Here is a 22762-nt window from a genome sequence, read left to right on the forward strand (position 1 = left end):
AGAGAGGAATTGCAAATTGTCCCACACGACAGGGTATTACCACCTTATTAAAGATTTGTCTATATATAGCTATCATCATCATGTGGACACTGATCGAAAAACGGTTGTTCAGGCACGTCGGGGTGGATGTCAATGCCTCGAGTAATAAGTCGAGGGAAATTCATCACCCTGTACAAAGTTTAGGTCTGATGGGCACCGAACGGTTACAACGTCTCATTGATACTTTAGTCGATTACAGCCTCGAAACCCGAGATCGCACCGCCCTTACTCAACTTACTCCATAGCCTACTTCGACAAGTTGATGGCAGACGCCATCCAAGTCATCGCTCAATATTACGGCTACATGTAAAAAATACCAAAAAACAAAACAAAAACACTTCCACCATGAAGACGCACGTGCGCACCAACATTTAACACCATTTGTTAATGCCTGCTGGAGAGGGAAACACATTTCAATTCAACCACCAGCCGAACTGCAGCAGGAACCCCATTGTAGTACACGTACTACTCCCAGTAAAATTTAACATTTGAATTGAGACACACCATAAATTATGCAAAACCAATGAACGGTGACATAGTAATGTGTCAAAACTGGTGAGATTTAAGATGCATCTAATTTTCAGTAAATTTGCACTACAATGCCCTATCATAGAAAAACAAATTTCAACAGACTTCAAAACTGCAAATTTCATTTATCTTCTTGATGTGTTTGGATATGGTTCTGACATCAAAGTGAAGGTTCAAGAGGAGGGACATATATCGTATGATTTATGAAGGAATTGAGTTGCAACTGTAGAATGCCGGCACATTCACCGGTGGCAAGCTAACATATACGGTTTAGTTTTGGTGAAAGAAGATACTGTTGGAAAGACGATCGACTCCGGTTGAATGTTATACAATTTGGTTACGTGGTAACACGTTTTGTACAATGTATACATTTTTTCAAACTGCAATGTCATCAAAGTGTGGAACTGACAACATAGCCAGCTGATGGCCAGGCAACAGGTAACCTGCGTATCAAGGCACAAGAACCACACCTACATCTGCACCAAGTGAAATTGGTCTAATAAGGTCAAGGCTAATCAGTCCGGCACCAATGACGTCATTTCCAAGGGACATAAGCCATGATGTGTTTATTGTGGACATAGAACTCTCGGTTATGTGGGAAGTATGAATTGATATAACACAAAAAATGAATTAGTTACTTCTGATATCTGTACAGTTTGGGCAATAAAATTACTTTTTATGATGAAAAAGTGCATGTCAATTTTATTGCACAGGAGAAGTAAATATCTGTGGAAATCCTACTGACTAGTGAAAACATGAAATGTTAATCTCCTTCTTTCATTTACATTTAAATAGTATCATGTATCACTTTCAAGGTTTTTTAAGCAAATCTTTTTGTGGAATGATTTTTCTGCAGCACTAGTCCTGTTGGGCCCTGAAAGAACACTGATTGCCAAGGGTACTGAAGGCAGGCAAATTAAAAACCCAGAAACTTGGCACTGAATTTTCTTGAATCAAATGTCAATGAAGTTGATACTTTTATCAACATTTGACAAGAATATATAACTTGGGAATACACAACTTGTAGGCCATATTCTGGTTTCAAAGAAAGCCTTGAGAATCCCGGAAGTGTGACATTAGTTCAACCCGCCTTATCACACACAGATCACATGTAATCTGAAGTCAATCCTCCAAACACATTGCGCTATATAATAAAGGAATATTAGTTAGAGTAACTGTCTTGCTTTATGAAAAAAGCCATTCATTTAAACTGAGAGAAGTTTTAGTCATTAGTACTAATGCACTTACTATAATGACAAACTTTCGCTATCTTGTCAAAGCTCACAGAGGTGCATGTGTTTGATGCTATGGACTATGGATATGAATAGTGTCATAGAGGGTGCCAAATACTGCTGTTAGAAACGAGTAGAAAGAAACTAACCCTCTCATCCACTTGAAAGGTACAGTCTGCTCGTGCCTGTTGCTCATGTATCTGAGCATCTATTTCTTCCAGATGAGGAGGACATTGTTCAAATGCCTGAAACCAAACAAATGTTCAGGAAAATAAAGTGATTTCATGTTGTGACTTGTGAGAATCAGGACAATGAAAGTGTGTGTGTGTGTGTGTGTGTGTTTTGTTTGGGAAACCAGAAAATGTAAAATAACAAAAAAATCCCCAAATAATAAAAGGCTCCAGTTAATGGTTTACTGGTAATGATAAAAGTTGTTATCAAGTGACATTGGACAGTTTTGTGACTTAAGCTCTGGAACACAGCATTATTGACAAACTGCGTTCACTTCAGCACAACATGCTTAATTCACACAATGCTGACGTGGCATATTCAGTTCAAACTATATTTTTGCCGACACAACATGGCTAATCCCTTTCATTAAACTCCCGACCTGGGAACTGAACAAACAAAAACAAGCTACAATTAGGTAATCCCCTTTGTTGACAGTTCTCTGCTTTCCCCAGCTGGAACATGAACAATGAAAACAATCTCTACACATGTAACTGTAGTAATCCCCTTTGTTCTCTGCTTTCCCCAGCTTGAACATGAACAATGAAAACAATCTCAACACATGTAACTGTAGTAATCCCCTTTGTTCTCTGCTTTCCCCAGCTGGAACATGAACAATGAAAACAATCTCAACACATGTAACTGTAGTAATCCCCTTTGTTCTCTGCTTTCCCCAGCTGGAACATGAACAATGAAAACAATCTCTACACATGTAACTGTAGTAATCCCCTTTGTTCTCTGCTTTCCCCAGCTGGAACATGAACAATGAAAACAATCTCTACACATGTAACTTTAGAAAGGGCTAACAGGTATTTTTAGGAACTATAAATATATTTGAGAATCAATTCATGGAAGATATGTATATAGGCAAAAGGTCTTGTGCTGTTTTTGGCAAGAAAAAATATCTAGACTCATATTTTATATATTTACTGCATATACACCTGCAGAAATCACTTGGTAGTGAGGGAGTGAGTGCGTGCGCGCAATGATTCAGAATGGTCTTAATTAATCGAGTCTGGACCAGACAATCCAGTGATCAACAGCATGAGCATCGATCTACGCAATTGGGAACCGATGACATGTGTCAACTAAGTCAACGAGCCTGACCACCCGATCCCATTAGTTGCCTTGTACGACAAGCATGGGTTACTGAAGATCAATATTCTAACCCGGACCTTCAGGGGTTGTATCATGGGACCCTCTATTATCGCGGTAGTTAATGTTGTCGCCATCGGGATTATGAACGGCTACTGACATTTAGCATTTTATATATATTTTCAGTTGACTGATATTTAATCCTTATTTCTGTCACAAATAATGTGACACATGGTCGCAACTTGTTTAATACCATTGCGGCAATTCCGATTGTCTCGTTTGACCCGGAAATTGAAGCAACTCTCTATTATCGCGGTATTGCTATTTTCTTACTATGGCACGCGGTACAAGCAGATGACACTGTGAAACGTTTACTAAGACAAGTAACGAATCTAAATAGTTTGATCATTAAGTTTTTGTTGGAATTTCATTCACATTAGTAATATTATCATGCTTTTAACCAAAACATCTGAAACTTCTATTGATTTGGATACAAGGTAACAATAACGTTACAAAATATTGTTTTTCCGGCTTAAAACGTACCATACAAGTTGCTGCCGTGTGCAGAGTGAAGTTCCATAATACGTCACTTCCTGTTATATTTTTAGCACGGAAAATATGCAAATGACCTTATAGTTGTCGCAGGATTGCTCTTGATGAAGTAAGTTTTGATTCATGCTAGATGTAATGGCAGTAGGGGTCATACTAGTTTCAAAATGTTCTAGAACTTACTGAAAAGATGAATGCTTTAATATTTCTCCGATTACACATAACATTCCAATGAAATAAATGACTTTTTCAAGAGCGATGAATATATGTTACGTAATTTGCATATGTAAACAGCCGATGCAGGGCGTGGTGTTTCTGCTTTCCCGATGTTTTCGCGTGCGATAATAGAGAGACCGCGATAATAGAGAGTCCCAGTATAAATACATGGAAATTGGTGTTCAAAATGTGTATCATTGGTTTGTAGTGTTGTCCTTTGAAATTGCATATTCAACAATTTAAGCTACCTTCTTTAAATCAGGTGACAACTCTTCATTTGGTCCAGTGCCTGTAGCAACTTTGGCTCTGTCTAACAATGTCTTCGCTATTGCCCGAGTTCGTTTCAAGCCTTCCTTCAACTCCTGTAGATGTCTCTAATCAACATGAAGATAAAACTTCAATACAGAATAAAAAATAGACATACATTCAATCCAATCTATGAATGAAAGCGAGATGGCTTCAAAGTTTTATGTCCATAGATAGACAAAATGGAAAGCCTGATTATGGTCAGTTGACCTTTTATCTTGTTAGACACAAAATTAAAATTTTACTCAATGAATTTGATTACATTCATCAATATAAATGTTATACATGAGCTTACATGAAAATGATTTTATTTAGTTCACAATTTGAATTTTAACAAAGTTTCATTTTTTTTATGGCATGTTAACACGGTATTCAATGTAATAAAGTAAAAGAAGCCTTTTTCTCAATATGAGCCCTCACAGTAGTTATAAACATAAATGTATGTATTTGGTAATAACTATTCAAACATAAAATGGGAATTATGGGGACAATAATGGCTTCTGAGCAGGACTACATAAATCCATGCAATGTCATGTTTGACAAATGCTGAATCTCGGATTAACATGTCACATACGGCTTTTCTTCAGTACATTAAATAGACGTAAATTAACAATGAATGCTCAGCTGACCTTGACCTTCAGATGTCAAAGGCTCAAATACAAAGTTGAAAAATCAAAGAAATCCTTAAACATCCTCATTTCTATGGGGCAATTTTTTCACATGTTTGAAACCTTCAATGTTGAAGCACTGCAAACTTCAAGTTGTACTGACCTCAATTCCCTGTAATGACTGGCTTTGGTCTCTCAGCTCTGCTTCAAAACTTGTATACTCATAAATTGCTCCAGAATGCTTCAGACTCAGTCGAACTTTTTCTTGACTTAGTTCAAAGCATTTCTGTTGATGAGGAAAAAAAACATGACTTTATAAACATTTATGTAATATTGATGACAAGGGAAAAGAAATTGGAAAGTTTGGTGACCAAATTGCATGTATATGTGTTTTATGACAAGATAAGATATAGTGGATGCTAAATGACCTTCCGTGTAATACTATTTTAATCAAATGAGTTAATGATTTGTTATCAAACAAGCAAAAGCGAGTTTGCTACTAAATCTTTCCCGAGTTTTATAACAATGGTATTTCACAGAAGCGAGTTTAAAGTACTGTCGAAAATGCTAGAAAAATGCTTTTTGTCTTTTATGTAAAAATCAGAGATATTACAGTTACTTAAATAACAAATATCACTTTAAGAAACATCTACCTAATGTAGACCGAGGGAATAAATTTTGAGACATGCCCTAAAATGTGTTTTTACATATGAAAATATTAAAAAAACTTAGAAAAATAAGGGGCAGTGGGTCGTTATTTCATACAAACATTGCCTGTGTTATGTCATCAGCATGCACGGTATCGACAGGTGAAATTGACACCTGAGCACAAGCTCGGGTGAGGGGTCATCTCAATACATTTTTTCTTCATACTGTTGAATATGTATACGTATAGTATACGTATTGGTTATGTAAGGGATCGTGTGATATCCACATTTCACACCAACAACACACACACACACACACATATATATATGTGTGTGTGTGTGTGTGTGTGTGTGTGTTTGTTTTGAAATAAACATACAAAGTATTATGTATGAAAAAGAATCACATCACTTGTGTTATTTTATTGATTGATTGTAGAAATGTGCAACGTTTTAATATATGTTTTGCATGTCAACAGTATATTTCTTTGCAAAAATATGGATGTCATTCGGTCATTTTAATCCAGCTGTGAACATTGGCCAAAGATTTAACGCACTCACTGGTATAGCTTCTTTAGAGCAGATATATTGTCAGTGATGAGATCTGGCTATGTCGAAGTAGAAACGGATGAGCAATGATAACTTGTTATCTTGTTGTTTGTTTGCTGAAGAGTCACTGTATGGAAATAATCAATTAATCAAAGTAAATTTATGATGGCCCGATGTGTATAAAACCAACTGTGTGAATGAGACTTAAACTCGATGCAAGTACAAATTTTATTCAGCTAAAACAGACATTGGAATGAAGACCAGTAGAACACAGTAGAATCCAAATCTGACGAGTCTGAATCCGTGTCCTCATGCACTGGGATCACAACAGGTGTGACAACACTGATGTCCACTCTGTCATGTTGACAGTATTTGCGTCCAATGTCAAGGAAGTGGTCCTCTGCCTTCTGCCACACTTCAGGGGTTATCCTGCCAAACGATGCATGGATCAACTCCTTCACTTGCGAGAGCTTGATGGTAGTGTTGTTCCTCGCAGCGAACCCTTTACAGTTTGCCCAGATAAGTTCGATTGGGTTCCTGTTCATGCGGATCTTCTCCATCGTCTTCTTCAGGCTACTCATTGTCGGTGGGATGCTACATGGTTCCCGCACATTACGGTAGCTGGCATTGTCTATCACTATGACAGTGGGCTGATAACGACTGGCCAAAAGCTGATGTTCCATCCAATCCATGAAGACATCTCCGTTCATCTCCTGATGGTAATCTCCACTTGATTTCTTTGCCTCAAAGACCAACTCGCAACCGTCGATCAAACCTGTGTCCCCACTTCCTGCATGAAGTACAATCATTCGGTTGCCCTTCCCAGATGGTACCATGGGGGGCTCTGTGTCGGTCTGTGGGTAACCACATATAGACCGTAGAATGGTTCTTGTTTACCCAAGTTTCATCCAGGTAAACTATCTGGAAGCCAAGGGTACGGTACTCTGCGACAGTTCTCCAGTAAGAGGATCTCATGGACACAATAGAGTGCTTCTCCCTGAAGACAGCTCTGTCATCACCACGGGCTTTGTACTTGAACCCCATCTCATGGAGGGCAATGATGATGGTGGTTCTGGAGATGTTGATACTGTCCTTAATTTCCTCTCTGATACTCCTACATGTAGGTGGAATAAAGTTCTCATAAAGTTTGTAGACCACCCGTCTAATCACTCCCTTGTCAAAGTTGTCAAGGATGGTTTTACATCCCGGTTTTGCTTTTGAGACGGTCCCTGTCTTGTCTGATTTGTTTACAATACCATCAGCTCTACAAATTCTGTAATAAACCCTTTCTAAACTAATGAAAGGTTTAACTCTGTCTTTCTCAAGCACAAAAAACTTACAAACCTTTGCAACAATCGACTGCAAATCGTTGGCCACAGTGAATGCTGTGATAAAGATGTGCATGCATGATGGGAAACTAATTTATTAAGCCTTAACATTTATATTAATTTTTCCTCAATGAAAAAACCATAATTAAGTCAAGTAACACAAACATTCAACATTTTATTTGTTTATATTTATATTTTTGCACCACCTGTATTATTAGCATAAATTTAAAGACTATTTCAGATTTCTCATGTTAAACTGAAAAATTCTAGAGTTGTTGCTTTGGTACCAAATTCTCTCCTGTTAACTGCCCTTTAAATGCATGGGAATGTTAAATCAATTGAAATAAAAATTAGGTACACCATAGGCGAGTTGATATATTGACAACATAGTACATTTATCACATTTATCAAAGTAGTAAGGCTAAAAAGCATTTTTCTAGCATTTCCGACAGTACTTTAGTATTCTGTTTATTACTCTACACATAAATTGATAGAAACTGCCTTCAGTGTGATGACTCAACTTTCTGGGAGTCAAGCAAGGTCTAATACCATTGTGACAGATGTATTAGCATATTGTGATGTCATAACTGTAGGGTGGTGGGGTAGCCAAGTGGTTAAAGCGTTTGCTTGTCACGTCGAAGATCCGGGTTCGATTTCCCACATGGGTACAATGTGTGAAGCCCCTTTCTGGTGTCCCCTGCCGTGATATTGCTGGAATATTGCTAAAAGCAGTGTAAAACCAAACTCTCTCACTCGCTCATAACTGTAAACCATTATGTCATACGTCCGGCATAAAAAATGTAGATTTATTAAACATTGACATCTTCAACGGTAATACTTTATTACCCGTTAATGAATTTTGTGTACAACAGAGGTAAATGACATGAAAAAACAGAAAGCACAATACAAACAGACATACAAAGCAATAGCACGGGTGGAATCCTTAAAGTTAAACATAATAAGTTCTGACTGTAACTATGAGCCTAACACAAAAGATAACAGACTATTTAAGATTGGTTTAAAAGAGATATACTAACAGGAACAAAAGATTATTTTTCTCTATAATGCAAGTCAACTGAAATGCTATGCCAGTTTAACATGGATGCCCCATTCAGACACATTAAATTGACTTTGCCTCAACCATCAACTTATAATCCGCAGCAAAGGCAATAGATTTAACGCCAATTGCATGCAACTCGGATACTCTTGACGCCGTGGCGAATGGCAAGGAAGAAAGCTGTCTTGAAACTCAAATATTTCAGAGACGTATCTTGCATAGGTTCAAAGGGGTATCTCTGTAGAGCTTGTAATACTAAGCATAGGTCCCACTTGGGAAACACTGTTGGAGAAGTATCGTCCTTAATCTGAAACGATCTAATAAGCTTATGCAAGGAACGATTTGATTCCACTGACGAACCCAGTAAATCCAAAACCGAAGCAATCACTGATCTGTAGCCCTCAATAGTGTTATGCTTCAATTTCTTAACCGTCTTTAGATAGAGGAGAAAGTCTGCTATAATAGGAATGGTGACTGGAGAACTGAGGAGTTGTCGCTCTCTTCTCCACTGGATGAAGACATTATTCCACTTGGCGTCATAAAGGGCTGCTGTTGAAGGTCTGATAGATTTGGAGATAGCCACAGTAGTTTGTTCGTTAAATCCCTGTTCCTTGAGGGAACTTCAGATAGCCTCCATACGAGAAGCGATAGGAGATTTACATTCTCATGGAATTTGTTCAACTGGGGCTCATTGAGAAGATTTATCCAAAGCGGAAGTCGAAGGGGCTTGTCTGTCAACAGATGTAGGAGATCCGTGAACCACGCCCTGGTTGGCCATGCTTGAGCTACCAGATAAACTACACAGTTGGCTAGTACTTCCGGAGGGGCACCTTATCAGTTCCAGTCTGATTAGCACAGACAGTGATTTCCGTAAAATCACTAATCTGCCTTTTGAACTCATCCGTCAATGGCGGAAAGGTGTGAGCCGAGCTGGTTTGTTAATTGGATCAGTTTGCTACACCAAACAACTTCTCATTGACTGACTTCGGCTTATGTATACAAGATTGCTGTTGTTTGAATCTCATGGGACCAAATTTCCTTCTTGAGTCATCGTGTGTATTTATGAGACGAATGCGTGTAACCGGTATTCAAATGATGACAACTATAACAGGGAATGGTCGGGACCGACAGGTACTTCGAGTTATGCATAATATTCGAGACACCGGCATTCGACTCATCGGGATTTGACTGTAACTTGAAAGGAGGAAACTCATAAGCTATGAGATTCTCTCATGATATTGATAGCGTCCGAATAAATCGTGACCTCTGGAGGAGGCTGACGAAAGTGAACTCCCGGAAGGACGTTGCTGTCAACTGTCCACCATAATAGTTCCTGGCGTACTATGCTGGAAGGAGAGATTGTTTCTTCCAGGTCCAGATTGCGAAACTGGTTTAGCCAAATCTGTGGTTCCGGCAAATGTATCCTGCCCCTCATCGTAAAATCCTGGATGGATGTGAGAGATCCCATCAGAGACATCCATGAACGAACCGACACAGCCTTGTCTGCCAGGAGATCATAGACTTTGGTCCGAATCTTGTACCACCAATCTTGAGGAGTATAGATTCGACCCGCCTTGGCATCTAGAATGGCTCCCAGATACTTGATCCTTGACGTGGGTTCCAATTCTGATTTGACAGGATGTACTATGAGACCGAGATGGGTAAATACATGGAGAATAAACTTGGTTTGTTTCACTAGGATCTGAGTAACCATATTTCTTGCCAGAAAATCGTCCAAGTACCTGTGAATAGCAATCTGACGCCGATGCAGAAACGCTAGGATGGCATTTATGACCACTGTGAAGAGCCAAGGATATCCCGAACGGTAGGACACGAAACTGGAATCTCCGGCCGTTAACCGCAAAACGAAGATACTTCTGTGAATGAGGATGAATAGGTACTTGGAGGTTAGCGTCCTTCAAGTCTATGCTGATGAGTCCTGTTGAATAAGTGTTCTCAAGTTGGCCAACAATTCTATCTTGAACTTGGGTGGTTTTCCTTAAATATGTCTTGTTCAGCACTTTTAGATCTATGATCATCCTCATTTCGTCTGTATCTTTCTTCGGAACAAGGAATACCGGGGAGTGGAAACTGCAAGCCTGGTCTGCCGGTGTGATTTCTACTATGGCTTGTTTGTCTAAAAGCTGTTGAATGGCTACCGACGCTCCCGCTAAGCGATCCCCTTGCAGAAAAAATCTTCTTCCTACCGGCTGATAAGTTACTTGGGGTAGGTTGTCCAACGGCAGGAAGGATCCCTTTCTCTATTACTGACAAAATCCAACTGTCAGATGTGATCTGTTTCCAGTTGTCCACATACTCCGCGAGACGACCTCCCACGGGAGATTGAGCCACCGGTTGAATAAAATCGAAATCTGTTTCCAAGTTGAGGGACGTTTCCAAATCGCAAGGCTGAGTAAACTGGGTTGTCGGATCTAAGTAAATATTTCTTGGCTCCTTCTCTGGATCCTCGAAAAGACCTGGAACCTCTGCCCCTGCCCCTAGTGGATGGGAATCCTCAGGACGCTCATGTCGAGGACGAAGAACGCGGCTTAGCATCAACGGCTCTCTCAAAGCCAGATCGGCTCCTGACGGCTGTAGGTAGATGACCGGGTAATATTAGCTGACGAATCCCTCCTAATTCTAGACTGTGGCCTGCTCCTGTTCTGGGAAAGTAAAGCCGAAGCTAGTCTCTGATTCTGCATCCTTAGCCTGTATAGCATGGCTACATTGTCCATGGAACAGAGACTCTGATTCCAGGGGCTGTTGGAAGGAGAAAATCCTTAGCCGACTCAGGTAGGCTTCTGACAGAATTCAATCCATATGCCCTCTCCATAGCCGTCAGTCTTCCCAGTGTACAATGTTGGTTATGTGTAGCATCCACCAATGATTGATAAACTACATCCAAAAAGGAATGCGCCATGGCCACCTCTTCTGCTGACATAGATACTAATGTGTCCTTTTTAATGCCTTCATAATCCTGGAATAGTGGCAGCAGCAAGGCTCGCACTCTCGCCGCAAACCAATTGGTATAAGATAAAATGTCTATGGATGCACGGGCAGCGACATCAATATCCTTGAGATCCTTAAATTGACAGTTAAAGGAAGCGTCCTTAGCTTTAAAATCCTGGAGCTGAACAAAGTCCTTATCCATCTGTGGCGCTTTAGCAGGAATAAGTCTATCATGGATGGCATAAACTGATCTCTGAGACATCTTAGGGATGGCATTGAGTGAGGACGCCTTGGCCAGGTTAGAATTGTAAGATTCCAACGAAAATTTCAATGCCGACGAATGAGGGAGAGATAATCTGCAGCCCGAAGTTCCTAGTTCAACTGGTAATTCCCGTTCTGGTTCATCCGATTGTGGCAGGGCCGTGCTTGGATATAAGCCATGAATCAGTTCTACTTTCTGCATGAATGACCAACCCAGGGTAAAATCCTCAGATGAAGTATCCATAGGCTGAACAGTGAGTAAACCTTCCTTCATTTTAAAGTCCAGCTGGGAAAACGGATAAACTGAAGTACTCTCTGAATCCGATAAATCCGGTAACAGGGGTAAAATCAGCAGCCTGTCTGTATCAATATAGTCCATGGGGCCCGTGGCTGTACCGCTAGGCACGTCACTGGCAGACAAAGAAATCCCCTTTCTGTTAGCTCTGTGAGCAAGTACAATTATTTGATTTTTCTCAAGCAAATTATTGATCTCCCCTACTGTATGACAATCGACTCGCCGAAATGCAAGCCGTGAACTCGCTAAGTTTAGTCGCCGCTAACTTTATTCACGGAAATAATTGTTGATAACCACCCTACTATTCCCAATTTGGAAAAGACCTGACATGCCACGTTTTTTGTGGGATACATGGACAGTGGAAGTGGAAGGACTGGGCATTAGGTCCGGGACGTAAGCGGTCAGTTTAGGACATGTGAGCCGACGTGTGTTGTCGATGTCCGACATGTTTGTTTACAAACAATAGGGTCATCCAGTTTGTTGTATTTATACACGGTGAATCGGTCACTTTAATTAGCGGTCTTAACACTTTCAACACCAGTCAACCAGAGGCATTTACTGCCATGACACCGAGTTCCCAGAGACTCTGAGGTCATAGATGAAGCCTATGTTTATGAAGGAAATTATAAGCTTGCAAAACATTATTGCTACTACATCCCATACACCATTTAAAAGATCTAATCCTACTGTTGATAAATATGAAGTTTATTTTTATAATATTATTCAAATAATACAACTACAACTTAGATAAAATTATTTTGAATGAAAATGCAAGCTTACATTTATAACGTCCAGATAAACCACGAAAGAAGCAAAAACTAAGGCGATTTTTTCCATTTGTGACATGTCATAACATGCCCGTGCCTTTTCTTTTATATTTTCACTTTTACGTAATCAGAAAATTATTATAAAAAGATTTCTTAAATAATATGTATGGTCGCCTATTTCCGATATCTGTGGCTTTCCGCCGGTAACATGACATAACAACGGAAAATACCTCAGTTTTCAAGCTTCGTGATGAATAACATGGAGGCTTAATCGCTTGATGCCGGTATCGCTCGAAAAGCTCTGAACATCAACAACATCACTGAACCCTTGCCGAGAGTATTTTCACAGTTGTAAGAAGCGATTTTATTGGATAAAAATTGGTTTCTAATGACGCTTTTCGCTACAGTCTGCTATAAGGGTCCTGATTGGTCAAAATCAGACACGCGGACCTAAGGCAGCCAATCATATTACGGCAATGGATAACGCCCTCGTGAAACTAAAAACTTTTAGATTTAGACGAAAAGTTTTGGGTAAAATAATGCTATTCTGAACATATTAAGCAAGAAATCGCTACATATACGTGAAATTATGGGACTTATTGGACGATCGTGCTAGGTTATGACCTGTGACAAAATGCTTCATGCATATATTTTCGTGATTAAACATCGCGGTCCGAAAGCTGAAGATTGAGGCGGCGAGTCGAGATGTCACTTGTCAGTGATTTGACTTGCATTACATGATCGCACAAAAAGATGGAAAAAGTAATTTTATATGTACGTTTGACAACTTTTATGAATGCTGTTGTTGATTTTATTCATTAGTTTATTCTATTTATTTAATCATTTCCTCGAAACGTCGTTACTTTGCTCTTTGACAATGTTATTGTGGACCCGCTCCCGAAGCATGTGTCCGAGAATCGTTGTTTTCAATTACATTGCGAAAAATAGTTTATAATTTTAATTCTGCCGATAATATATGATCAATTGAAATTTAATAAGTGTTTCCAGACATTGTGAAATGTGATGGATTTAATATATGAATCATAAGTCAGGTAAGTTCCTAAAATTATGTCTCATTTTGACGTGACCACTGCCTGGCCGCTTAAGCGGCCTCCGGTGTCTGGGGACTCATAACGTTGAGGCCGCTTAAGCGGCCTGCGGTGTTGAAAGGGTTAAACTGCCATTTACGTACGGTTTTGATGAGCCCTCTCAGCCAATCAGAATCGAGTATCACACAATGTCGTGCTAGAATGTACTTTTATATGTACATTTTCAAAGAAGACACAAGGTACTACTAATACATAGGTTTAAAAAGTCTAATAACTGTATGCTAAATCCTATTATGGGGTAAAAATTGAAAAGTTGAAATTTTCAGAGAATTATTTTTAAAATCTCATATTGAGACTCAAATTTACTTTTATATGTATATTTTCAAAGAGGACACAAGGAATAATACATGGGCTGGAAAAGTCATATAATTTTGATAAAACCATAGAAAAAAAAAGACTTTTCAGAGCATATATTTTCTATTTTCAAGGGCAAAATAAACACAACTTCGGGAACAGGCAGTTCCTCTTTTGTCTCAAAGTTTAGATTTATCTGAAGAGAACTATCCTCTATCAATATGGAGAAGCTGTTGTCACATATTTGATAGTACAGATGTCTATTTATTGTATTAAAGTAGACAACTTGTATGTCCATCTCAAGGTAAGTCTCTAATAATTGAAATTTCATTTTATATCTCTAAAACTAACACAGACTCATTCATAAACTTTGAACAGAGAGAGGATCAAGTTGAGTGAGTGAGTGAGTGAGTGAGGCAATCAGTTTGACTTTGTCCATGGTAGTATACTTGCTGTGGCTATCTCCAAAGCCAATAGGAGTTCAATTAAGAAACTAAGCGGTGCTTTTGCTCTCCAGGTATTTGTCCATGACACTAGGTTTAGGTTTACTAAAAGAAGAGTGTATAATTTATTGCTAAAGGTTGAAATCCACATCAATACATTTATGCTGTAACATCATGGAACCGATTGAAATACACATGGCCAGATCATGCATGACGGAACTTCCATGTCAACATACGGGTGACACATTCTCACAGTAAATCCACTTCCAGTGTCCTATGTGAGATATCTGTCAAATACAACCCGCTGACTTCCACGTGAATATGAATCTGTGTAGATCACTTGACTCTGGTTAACCTATATACAGTTTGTTGAAATGTGTACCGACATTGTACTTCACATTTAACTTGACCGCTCACAAACATAAGTTGAGCAAATATAGCTTTGAGTCTGGGATCAGGTTGATCATAGGCATTAAGGTGACACAACTGAGAATGGTACAATCTAGTGATCATTTTATATTCTACATGAATTGTTCAAGACATCAAGCAATTTGATTCACCAAAGTCTGAACAAAGTGCTTGTTAAAGAACAGATGAACCCATCCCTTTTAGCGTATCAACACCTTGGCCACCTTGGCAAACAGTCACCTGATTGACAGAAACGTCATCGGTATGCGTTAATCCATGTTATCCGATTGATCGACATTATCTGTTGCAAACTGAATGAACTGACCCTGTGTACACCCTTGTTTGGAAGCGTTGCACTTAGCTCCTACTTCTGTAACTAGAGATGGTAATAACTGAACAAGGTATTAATTAACATAACAGGTGGCTTGAACTACACTGACAGTAACCCTTCAAACCAAGGGCTTTTCAAAGGGGTGACAGAGATGCCCTTGGTCTCATAGTCTGTATATCTGGAATAATTTTGAGAATCATGCTTCGTGAGAATGCTATTCGAAGCAAAACTTAACAGTAACAGAATATATTCTGAGTAAAGGAAGTCCAATTATTTGAAGGGTTGTGTTCAGGCTAACATGAGTATTTGAGATGTGGTTGGGTGAAGTGATTTGGTTCAATGCTGCTTGCAATAGTTTTCCACCTCCCGGTACATCGAATTGTACATGATTTTATGACAATTACCCCCAGCGACATGTTATATAGTACAACCAGAAATTATTGAGAATTTAAAGATTGTATTTTTTAAAAAAAAATTCACTCATTACTCACGTATTAAATGTGAATATTAGCAGAACATAACTCCAGATTCAAAGACAGGTGAACAGTTAGTATTTTGTCAAGTCACCATGGGCAGCAATGCAGGCTTCAATGTGGCGGGGCATACTACTGATCAAAGAAGTTAGAAAGTCGTGGTCCATGCTGTCTCAATATCGGACCACCTCTTCTTTCATTTCAGCAATATTTGTCAGATTTTTCTTATTGACACTTTCCTTTATAAGTCCCCAAACATTTTCTATTGGATTTAGGTCAGGGCTATAGTTTGGCCAATCTAATAATGTCATATTTTGGGTCCGAAACCAGGCCTGTGAAAGCTTTGAACGATGTTTTGGGTCATTGTCCAAAAATTTCCATAGAACACGTGAGCAGATGGAAGTAAATGTCCCTCGAGAATATCTGTGTACCGCTCACTGTTCATATTCCCTTCAAATACACAGAGGGGCATTGCCCCTAACACAGATATGCCACCCCACACGTTAAATTTCGGACTGTTTTTGGGGCCGGATACAGAGGTTTTTCAGTTTGTTTGGTCCAGAATTTCAGTGTATTAGGAAACAGCCACACAGAACTTTCAGCTGAGAAAATCATATTGTCCCAGTTAAAATTTCTATGCTGTAAGCACCAGTTCAACCTTCGCTCCTTTTGTTCAGTTTTCATGATCGGTGATGGAATTCCTCGACTTTTCTGCCAACCCATTGCATGCAGCTCAGTTCTAATTGTCTCCTTACAGACAGCCACAGTTCCTCTATCAATCATATCCAGCCTTACATTTTCTAAACTCCTTCGTTTGTTTTTAGAAACAAGAATACCAAGCCGCTTCCTGTCACCGACAGTCAATATCTGCGCCTCCCTGGTGCTCAATGCCATATCCATTTGCAATATTTTTCAAAACACGATAAACAGTGGACAAAGGGATGCCTGTTCTACTTGAAATCACTTTAGCTGATCAGATGTCCTTGTTATAATACTCTAAAATCAACTTCCTCTTCTCTAAATCATCCATACTGAGGATCACTGAAAATGTCGTCTGCTAGCAAGTAAACAAAGGGGGATAACTCTTCACAAACGAATGAAAAAGGATTAACGGAGTTGTCTCTCTTGAATGAAACCAGGCACTTGATAGCTGGTCAAGGTTGTTTATACTAGAAATCCAATTAAACATATTCCTAAAATTCTCAATAATTTCTGGTCATACTATACCATGGGATATATAGTCATTCCTGTGTCAGTCAGAAATCGTTTCGTTTCCTGAGCAAAATTTTAAGACGGTTGATAAACAAGCATGCACCACCTACTATCAAAGTATTTGTCCTATAGTAATTTCAGTATTATAAATACCCATATCGTTACATTTTCTCCTGGCAGTAAAAAGGACAATACTGGTTGTACTTTCCAAACCTTACTAGAGTTTTTAACAAGTAGCCTAGCACCTGTGAAGATCCGGGTTAGAATTGATCTTCATTGAACCATGTTTGTCGTAAGAGGTGACTTATGGTATCGGGTGGTCAGACTCGCTGACTTCGTGGACACGTGTTGTCGTCATATCCCGTGCAAGTTTTGTTGAAAAATATTGAACATATTTTGAGCTATGCTCCGGAAACAAAATGATTACGGACGGTCGGACGGATGAGGCGTCGACTATACACCCCACCCCCCTATCCCCGGGGGATAAAAAGTCAAGAGTTGGTCTGATGTTTTGCTTATGATCAGCGTTTTATTGAATATTATATATTTATTAGTTTTCAAGTTAGATTGCAATTCATTAGTCTGCTTTTGAGCCAAACAGACTGTAAATGCATAACTTTGTGACATCACAAAACATGATAAACTTGTTTGTCTAAACTGTATGTCATCAGTGTTATTTTCTATAAAAAATAATCAATATAGACTGTCAGAAAACATAACATTGGGCAGGGATTTACCTTGAGTCCTGTATTTGAGGGTCCCTGGGACTTATACCTTTAATTTTCAGGGGTGCTGGACAACAATATGGGGGTCCCAGACACTTAAATATTATATTATTATTATCCCTCCGGCATGTAATGCGGGGGGATATAGTCATCGCCTCGTCCGTCCGTAATTATTTTGTTTCCAGAGCATAACTGAAAGACCGTTCGATATTTTACAGATTTTTGTCATTTTTATATTTCTTGGTTTCCATGGAAACTTTTTTTTTTAAAAGGAGGGGTGGGCTTCGTTTCTGAGCATAACTCAGAAACCGTTGAGGATTTTTCTGCAAAACTTGGTAGGTATATCAAACAGAACCTAAAGCGGTGCCTTTTGCTATTTACAGATTTTTGTGATTTATTATTTTCTTGGTTTCCATGGAAACGATTCGGACTTAGTCTCAAAAAGGAGGGGTGGGTTTCGTTTCCGGAGTACAACGAGAAAACTTCTTAACATCTTTCAGCAAAACTTGGCAGATATGTGAGGCAGATCCCAAAGTGGTGCCTTTTGCTATTTAGACTTTGGGCATTTTATTTTTCTCGGTTTCCATGGAAATGATTTGGACTTAGTCTCAAAAGGGAGGGGTAGGTTTTGTTTCCGGAGCACAACTCGAAAACTTCTTAATATCTTTCAGCAAAACTTAGCAGATATGTGAGGCAGATGTTGAAGTGGTGCCTTTTGCTATTTGCAGATGTTTTGCATTTGTATTTTTCCCAGTTTCCATGGAAACGATTTAAACTTAGTCTCAAAAGTGAGGGGTGGGCTTTTGTTTCCGGAGCACAACTCTAAAACCATTCAATATCTTTCAACAGAACTTGGCAGATATGTGAGACAGATCTTGAAGTGGTGCCTTTGGTATTTGCAGATTTTGGGCATTTATGTATTTAATGATTTCCATCGAAACGATTGGGACTTAGTCTAAAAAAATATCAAGCTGGACTTTAAGTAACTGTCAGATGATTTGTTCTTTCAAATAAGTGGGGGCCAGGGGGATATGTCATCTTCTGATGACTCTTGTTAATATTGTTATTTTATTGTGTATCATGATCATCACATTGTTAAAGTAATTGAATTACAAATAATATCATAACCCAGCTAGTAGCAAACTCAGTGATAACTTATTGTCAATTGGAATTTTTAGAAAAGTATTTGGACTTTTTCCAAGTCCCTGTGGACGCGCTAAGAAATTTCGATGCATATAGGACGCAGGTATTCACATCCTGTAAATCCCTGATTGGGTTTTGCTGAACCACAGTGTATTCATTTTAGTTTATACTGGCAAACCTACAAAAAATCCATCCCAAACAATTAGGAAGTACCTGAAAAGAATTTGAACACATGAAGAAGTTAAAGATAACAGACAACAAAACTACTTCCACTACTCAAGCTTAGCATGATTGTTCTTCCTACCCGGGTATTGATGCATAATTGTCTGAGGAGGCCACATTTCTGGAAAGCTATCTCTTGAACCATTTTCCTGGCTTTTTCTGCTTCGATGTCCATGTCAATGGTCTCAGCTTCAATCCGTTGAATGCTGTGAAAAGAGAGTTCATATTGAATATAATAGAAGTAAGAAGGGAGATAAAAGGAATGGCACAACAATATTTCAATAATTTCAATGGTTTGGACACTAGAAATGGGCTTTACATATTTTTTGGTCGTGTGAGGAACCAAATATATACATACGCAAGATGAGCTCAAGCTTAATCTCTATGGTATCTGACCACGCCTTATAACATAGGAACAGACATGGTTTAGCAGCAGAAGATAATACACTGTGAGCTTATGACACTGAGAGTGAATCTGACCTTCAGTAAACCTTTCAAGAACATTTCTCAGGGCTATCCATGTATGGAAAACCATGGTATAATGGGGAATATTCCACAGCTATTCCCTTTTACCATTTCACCGATAGATGGTGCCAATCACCAAGGTCCTAAGCATACTCTAGGTACATTAACTATGTTCAAAGTTTCTTGCATAGTCAATTTCAAAAGCAATTACAGTGCTTGAGATGTGCTGCTGTGTCTCTAGCTGCTGCAGTAAAGGGTGGTTTCACGTGTCCGAGAGGTCAAATCTTGCTGAAATGACTGCTATTCGAAGTAGCAATGAATCAAACCAAAGGAAGATGATGCAAAGGTCAGCTCTCACTAGTCTCGGTGTTGTGTGCCATTTTAAATTCACACCGTCCGATTTCATTGCTGTAACTAATTATGGCAAGAACCATACATTTTGTAAAAAAAACGTTTGTTATTATTATTATCATTCTCATTGCCAGATTTTGTTAACATGCATGCCAACTGTGTGTTGGGTTTTACGCTGCACCTGAAATGTGTAGAATGGATTCAGGTAAAAAGAATATGTAGCTTCCAGAGGGACACACAGTAATATTCAGTGTACCTATCACTTCATGCAAAAAATTAGGGGCCTCTTGCTGAAGTAATCATCAGACCTTACAGTACACAATCTATATTTATGAATGTCCATACAAACAGAATATAATATGTTCGGCATTTAAAGCTGAAATGAGAATCAAGTCTTTGTTGATGTTTTGGCTTATGATTATTGGCACTTGAGAGTAATCCTTAACCCCCTTGATGCCGAGGTTTTTTTCAGGCGCACATTTTCATACGGTTTGATAAAGTGAACGTTGAGCGAGAATTGCGCTCGCGTGGTCCTGGATCTACGTATGGCTATAAAATTACACAGAAATGTAGAATATTAAATTTCCTATCTGTTGGTATAAATATAAGTGCAACTACCTCGGCGGTTTGAGAAATAGACCTTGTTATATGTTGTCCAAATTTTTGTTATGCGTAAAAAAACAGCAAATTTTACCGCTTTTTATCGCGCAGCATTTAAAGCACTGTGCTACGACTTTTTTAATTTGGCGTCTTTATGGAAAGTGTGAGCGAAGAAAATACAGCTTAATATCTGAACGACATAAGTGTATATGAATTGGGTTTATGTGCTTATGCATAACGTTATACGCTTAACATTAAAAATGACTCGCAATAAATGTCAAAAATGGATTTTCTTCTATGACGTCAAACGACGACAGAGAGGTCATACACCTATAATGATAAGGGGCATAACTCCGTTATGCTAAACACTAGGTCAATGTAACTCAGACCACATGGAGAGAATTTGTTGTGGATACGGACGCTATATTTTCGATATTTTTTGTTCACGGTGAACCAAACTATTCCAATTCAAAGTTCCCCAATGTGAGCGGATACGCTATGGTAGTTTCACAATTTATAAGAAAAGATGACAACGCATTTACATGTGAAAGCACTAAACAGCGATTCGATGGCCCTATCCGTATATTAACTTAGTTCTTAGATTCCCATATTCTCCTGTTTGTGTAGATGTATTTTGACTAATTTTGCATCGTTATTACCAGAGTACTAGCCATATCTTCAAATGTAATGGAATTGCTGAAAATAATACAACATTTTAGTTGACGTCATTGCTTGTTTTATGCATTTTGCGACGTCGGAAAAACACGACATTAGTATGCTGATTAGTATATATCTCACCTAATTTCCATTAATTGTACAAAAGGTCTCGGCTTCTAAGTCAGAATTTAACACTCTTTCGACAAAACATAAAATTACTGATTTTGACATTTAAATAGTGTCCTGAATATATCAACAATAGACGGTTTGACTGTGTATCTTATTGTGAGCAACACACGCACCTGTTTGGCATCAATTTAACATAAATGAAAAATAATATTTCACAACACCCGAATATTTTGTTTAGGATAAGAATTTTCTTTGTTTATGATTATGTAGCTATTTCTCTTCATAAGTATGTAATGAAAGATGCAAAAAGATAGCTTTTATTTAAGGAACTATATATTAGAATATGGATGTAAGATTTGTCCAAATTAAAACATGACATGGTTTATATATTTTTAAACAATTTTCATATAAATATAGTTAGAGTTTGATATCCTCTCATCACAATATCTCTTAATCGAATATGAATTGATTATATTATCGAAAACAGTGATAGTGAATCATAAAATGTTACCGACAAACGCGCACCTGGTCAATTAATATACATCATTGTTTTGTCTATAAAACGACATAAAATTATGCAATGAACAAGACAATTCCTTGAAATATGTGTGCATATACATTTCATAACTTATATAAATAAGTTTCATTAAATATTATCAGTTTTACTTATAAGGTTGAATTAAAACGCTGTTCATTAAACTGTTCATATAAAACTGAAATATTAGTCCAAATGCATTGAATATTGTACATCATAGGAACTAAAGTAATTGCAGTTATGGCTACGTTTGATCTTCTAACACTTGTGTAAAGGTTTAGAATATGGTGTACTGCACTAAATGTGTCAATTTCTTATGTAAATATTATTCAAACAATCAAAAACTTTCAAGGAATAAAACACTGTAAACCCTATATGCACGTATGATATGATATTGAACAAGGCTAAATGTAGATACTGAAGTCAGTTTCATGAAAAAATATCTGAACTATACGCAAAATATACATCATAATACTGACAGTGTAATCGGAAGGATTGGGCGATTGTGTTTACTCTTGTTCAACCGGCCTTCACCTCAAAGAAATTGCCTAATATGTACAACAATGTTGACGTATTACATCACTACCGATGACCTATTTCTTACAAAATGGCGGCTTTGCTGACAAGGATACACAGGATTTTGCGAGGACCCTTCCATTGATTCAGGGATCGTTTGTACATAAATATGACATGTAAGTAATCAGAATGATTCTGACTATCTGTGTATTGTTATATGTTTTTATCATTTTCACTGTAAGTAAGAGAAGAAGCCAAAAATGCTGATAATTACAGTTGTCGTTCTCATGTGATTTTAAGGCCAGTCATGAATGCCACGCTGCACGAAACTTTGACAATTTCTTATGAATTATCAAATCGTTGCATTGTATCTATTCATAATTTCCTATTTCTTGCTACGATACTCTTTACATGCATATTCCAAAGGTATTGAGCCATTGCAAGCAATGAATAGACGGGTGAATGTTGGAAAATTACAGAAAATGCTACACAGTGCAA

The 22762-nt window shown here is 38.3% G+C and overlaps 1 protein-coding gene across 1 annotated transcript in view; it reads right to left on the bottom strand.

Moving 5' to 3' along the window:
* The window catches only part of LOC124278117 (structural maintenance of chromosomes protein 5-like), a 387080-nt gene that overhangs the window by 63923 nt on the left and 300395 nt on the right, over positions 1-22762 (bottom strand). Inside the window, exons 18-21 of the mRNA XM_046713865.1 lie at positions 19094-19217; positions 4965-5087; positions 4136-4261; positions 1949-2044 (exon numbers count right to left, since the gene is read on the bottom strand). Coding sequence (XP_046569821.1) covers positions 1949-2044; positions 4136-4261; positions 4965-5087; positions 19094-19217 — 469 coding nt within the window. The remainder of the gene's footprint in view (positions 1-1948; positions 2045-4135; positions 4262-4964; positions 5088-19093; positions 19218-22762) is intronic.

Source organism: Haliotis rubra, unplaced genomic scaffold, assembly GCF_003918875.1.
Source record: "Haliotis rubra isolate DU_JTF1 unplaced genomic scaffold, ASM391887v1 Scf231, whole genome shotgun sequence".
In the NCBI taxonomy this organism is placed as follows: Eukaryota; Metazoa; Mollusca; class Gastropoda; order Lepetellida; family Haliotidae; genus Haliotis; species Haliotis rubra.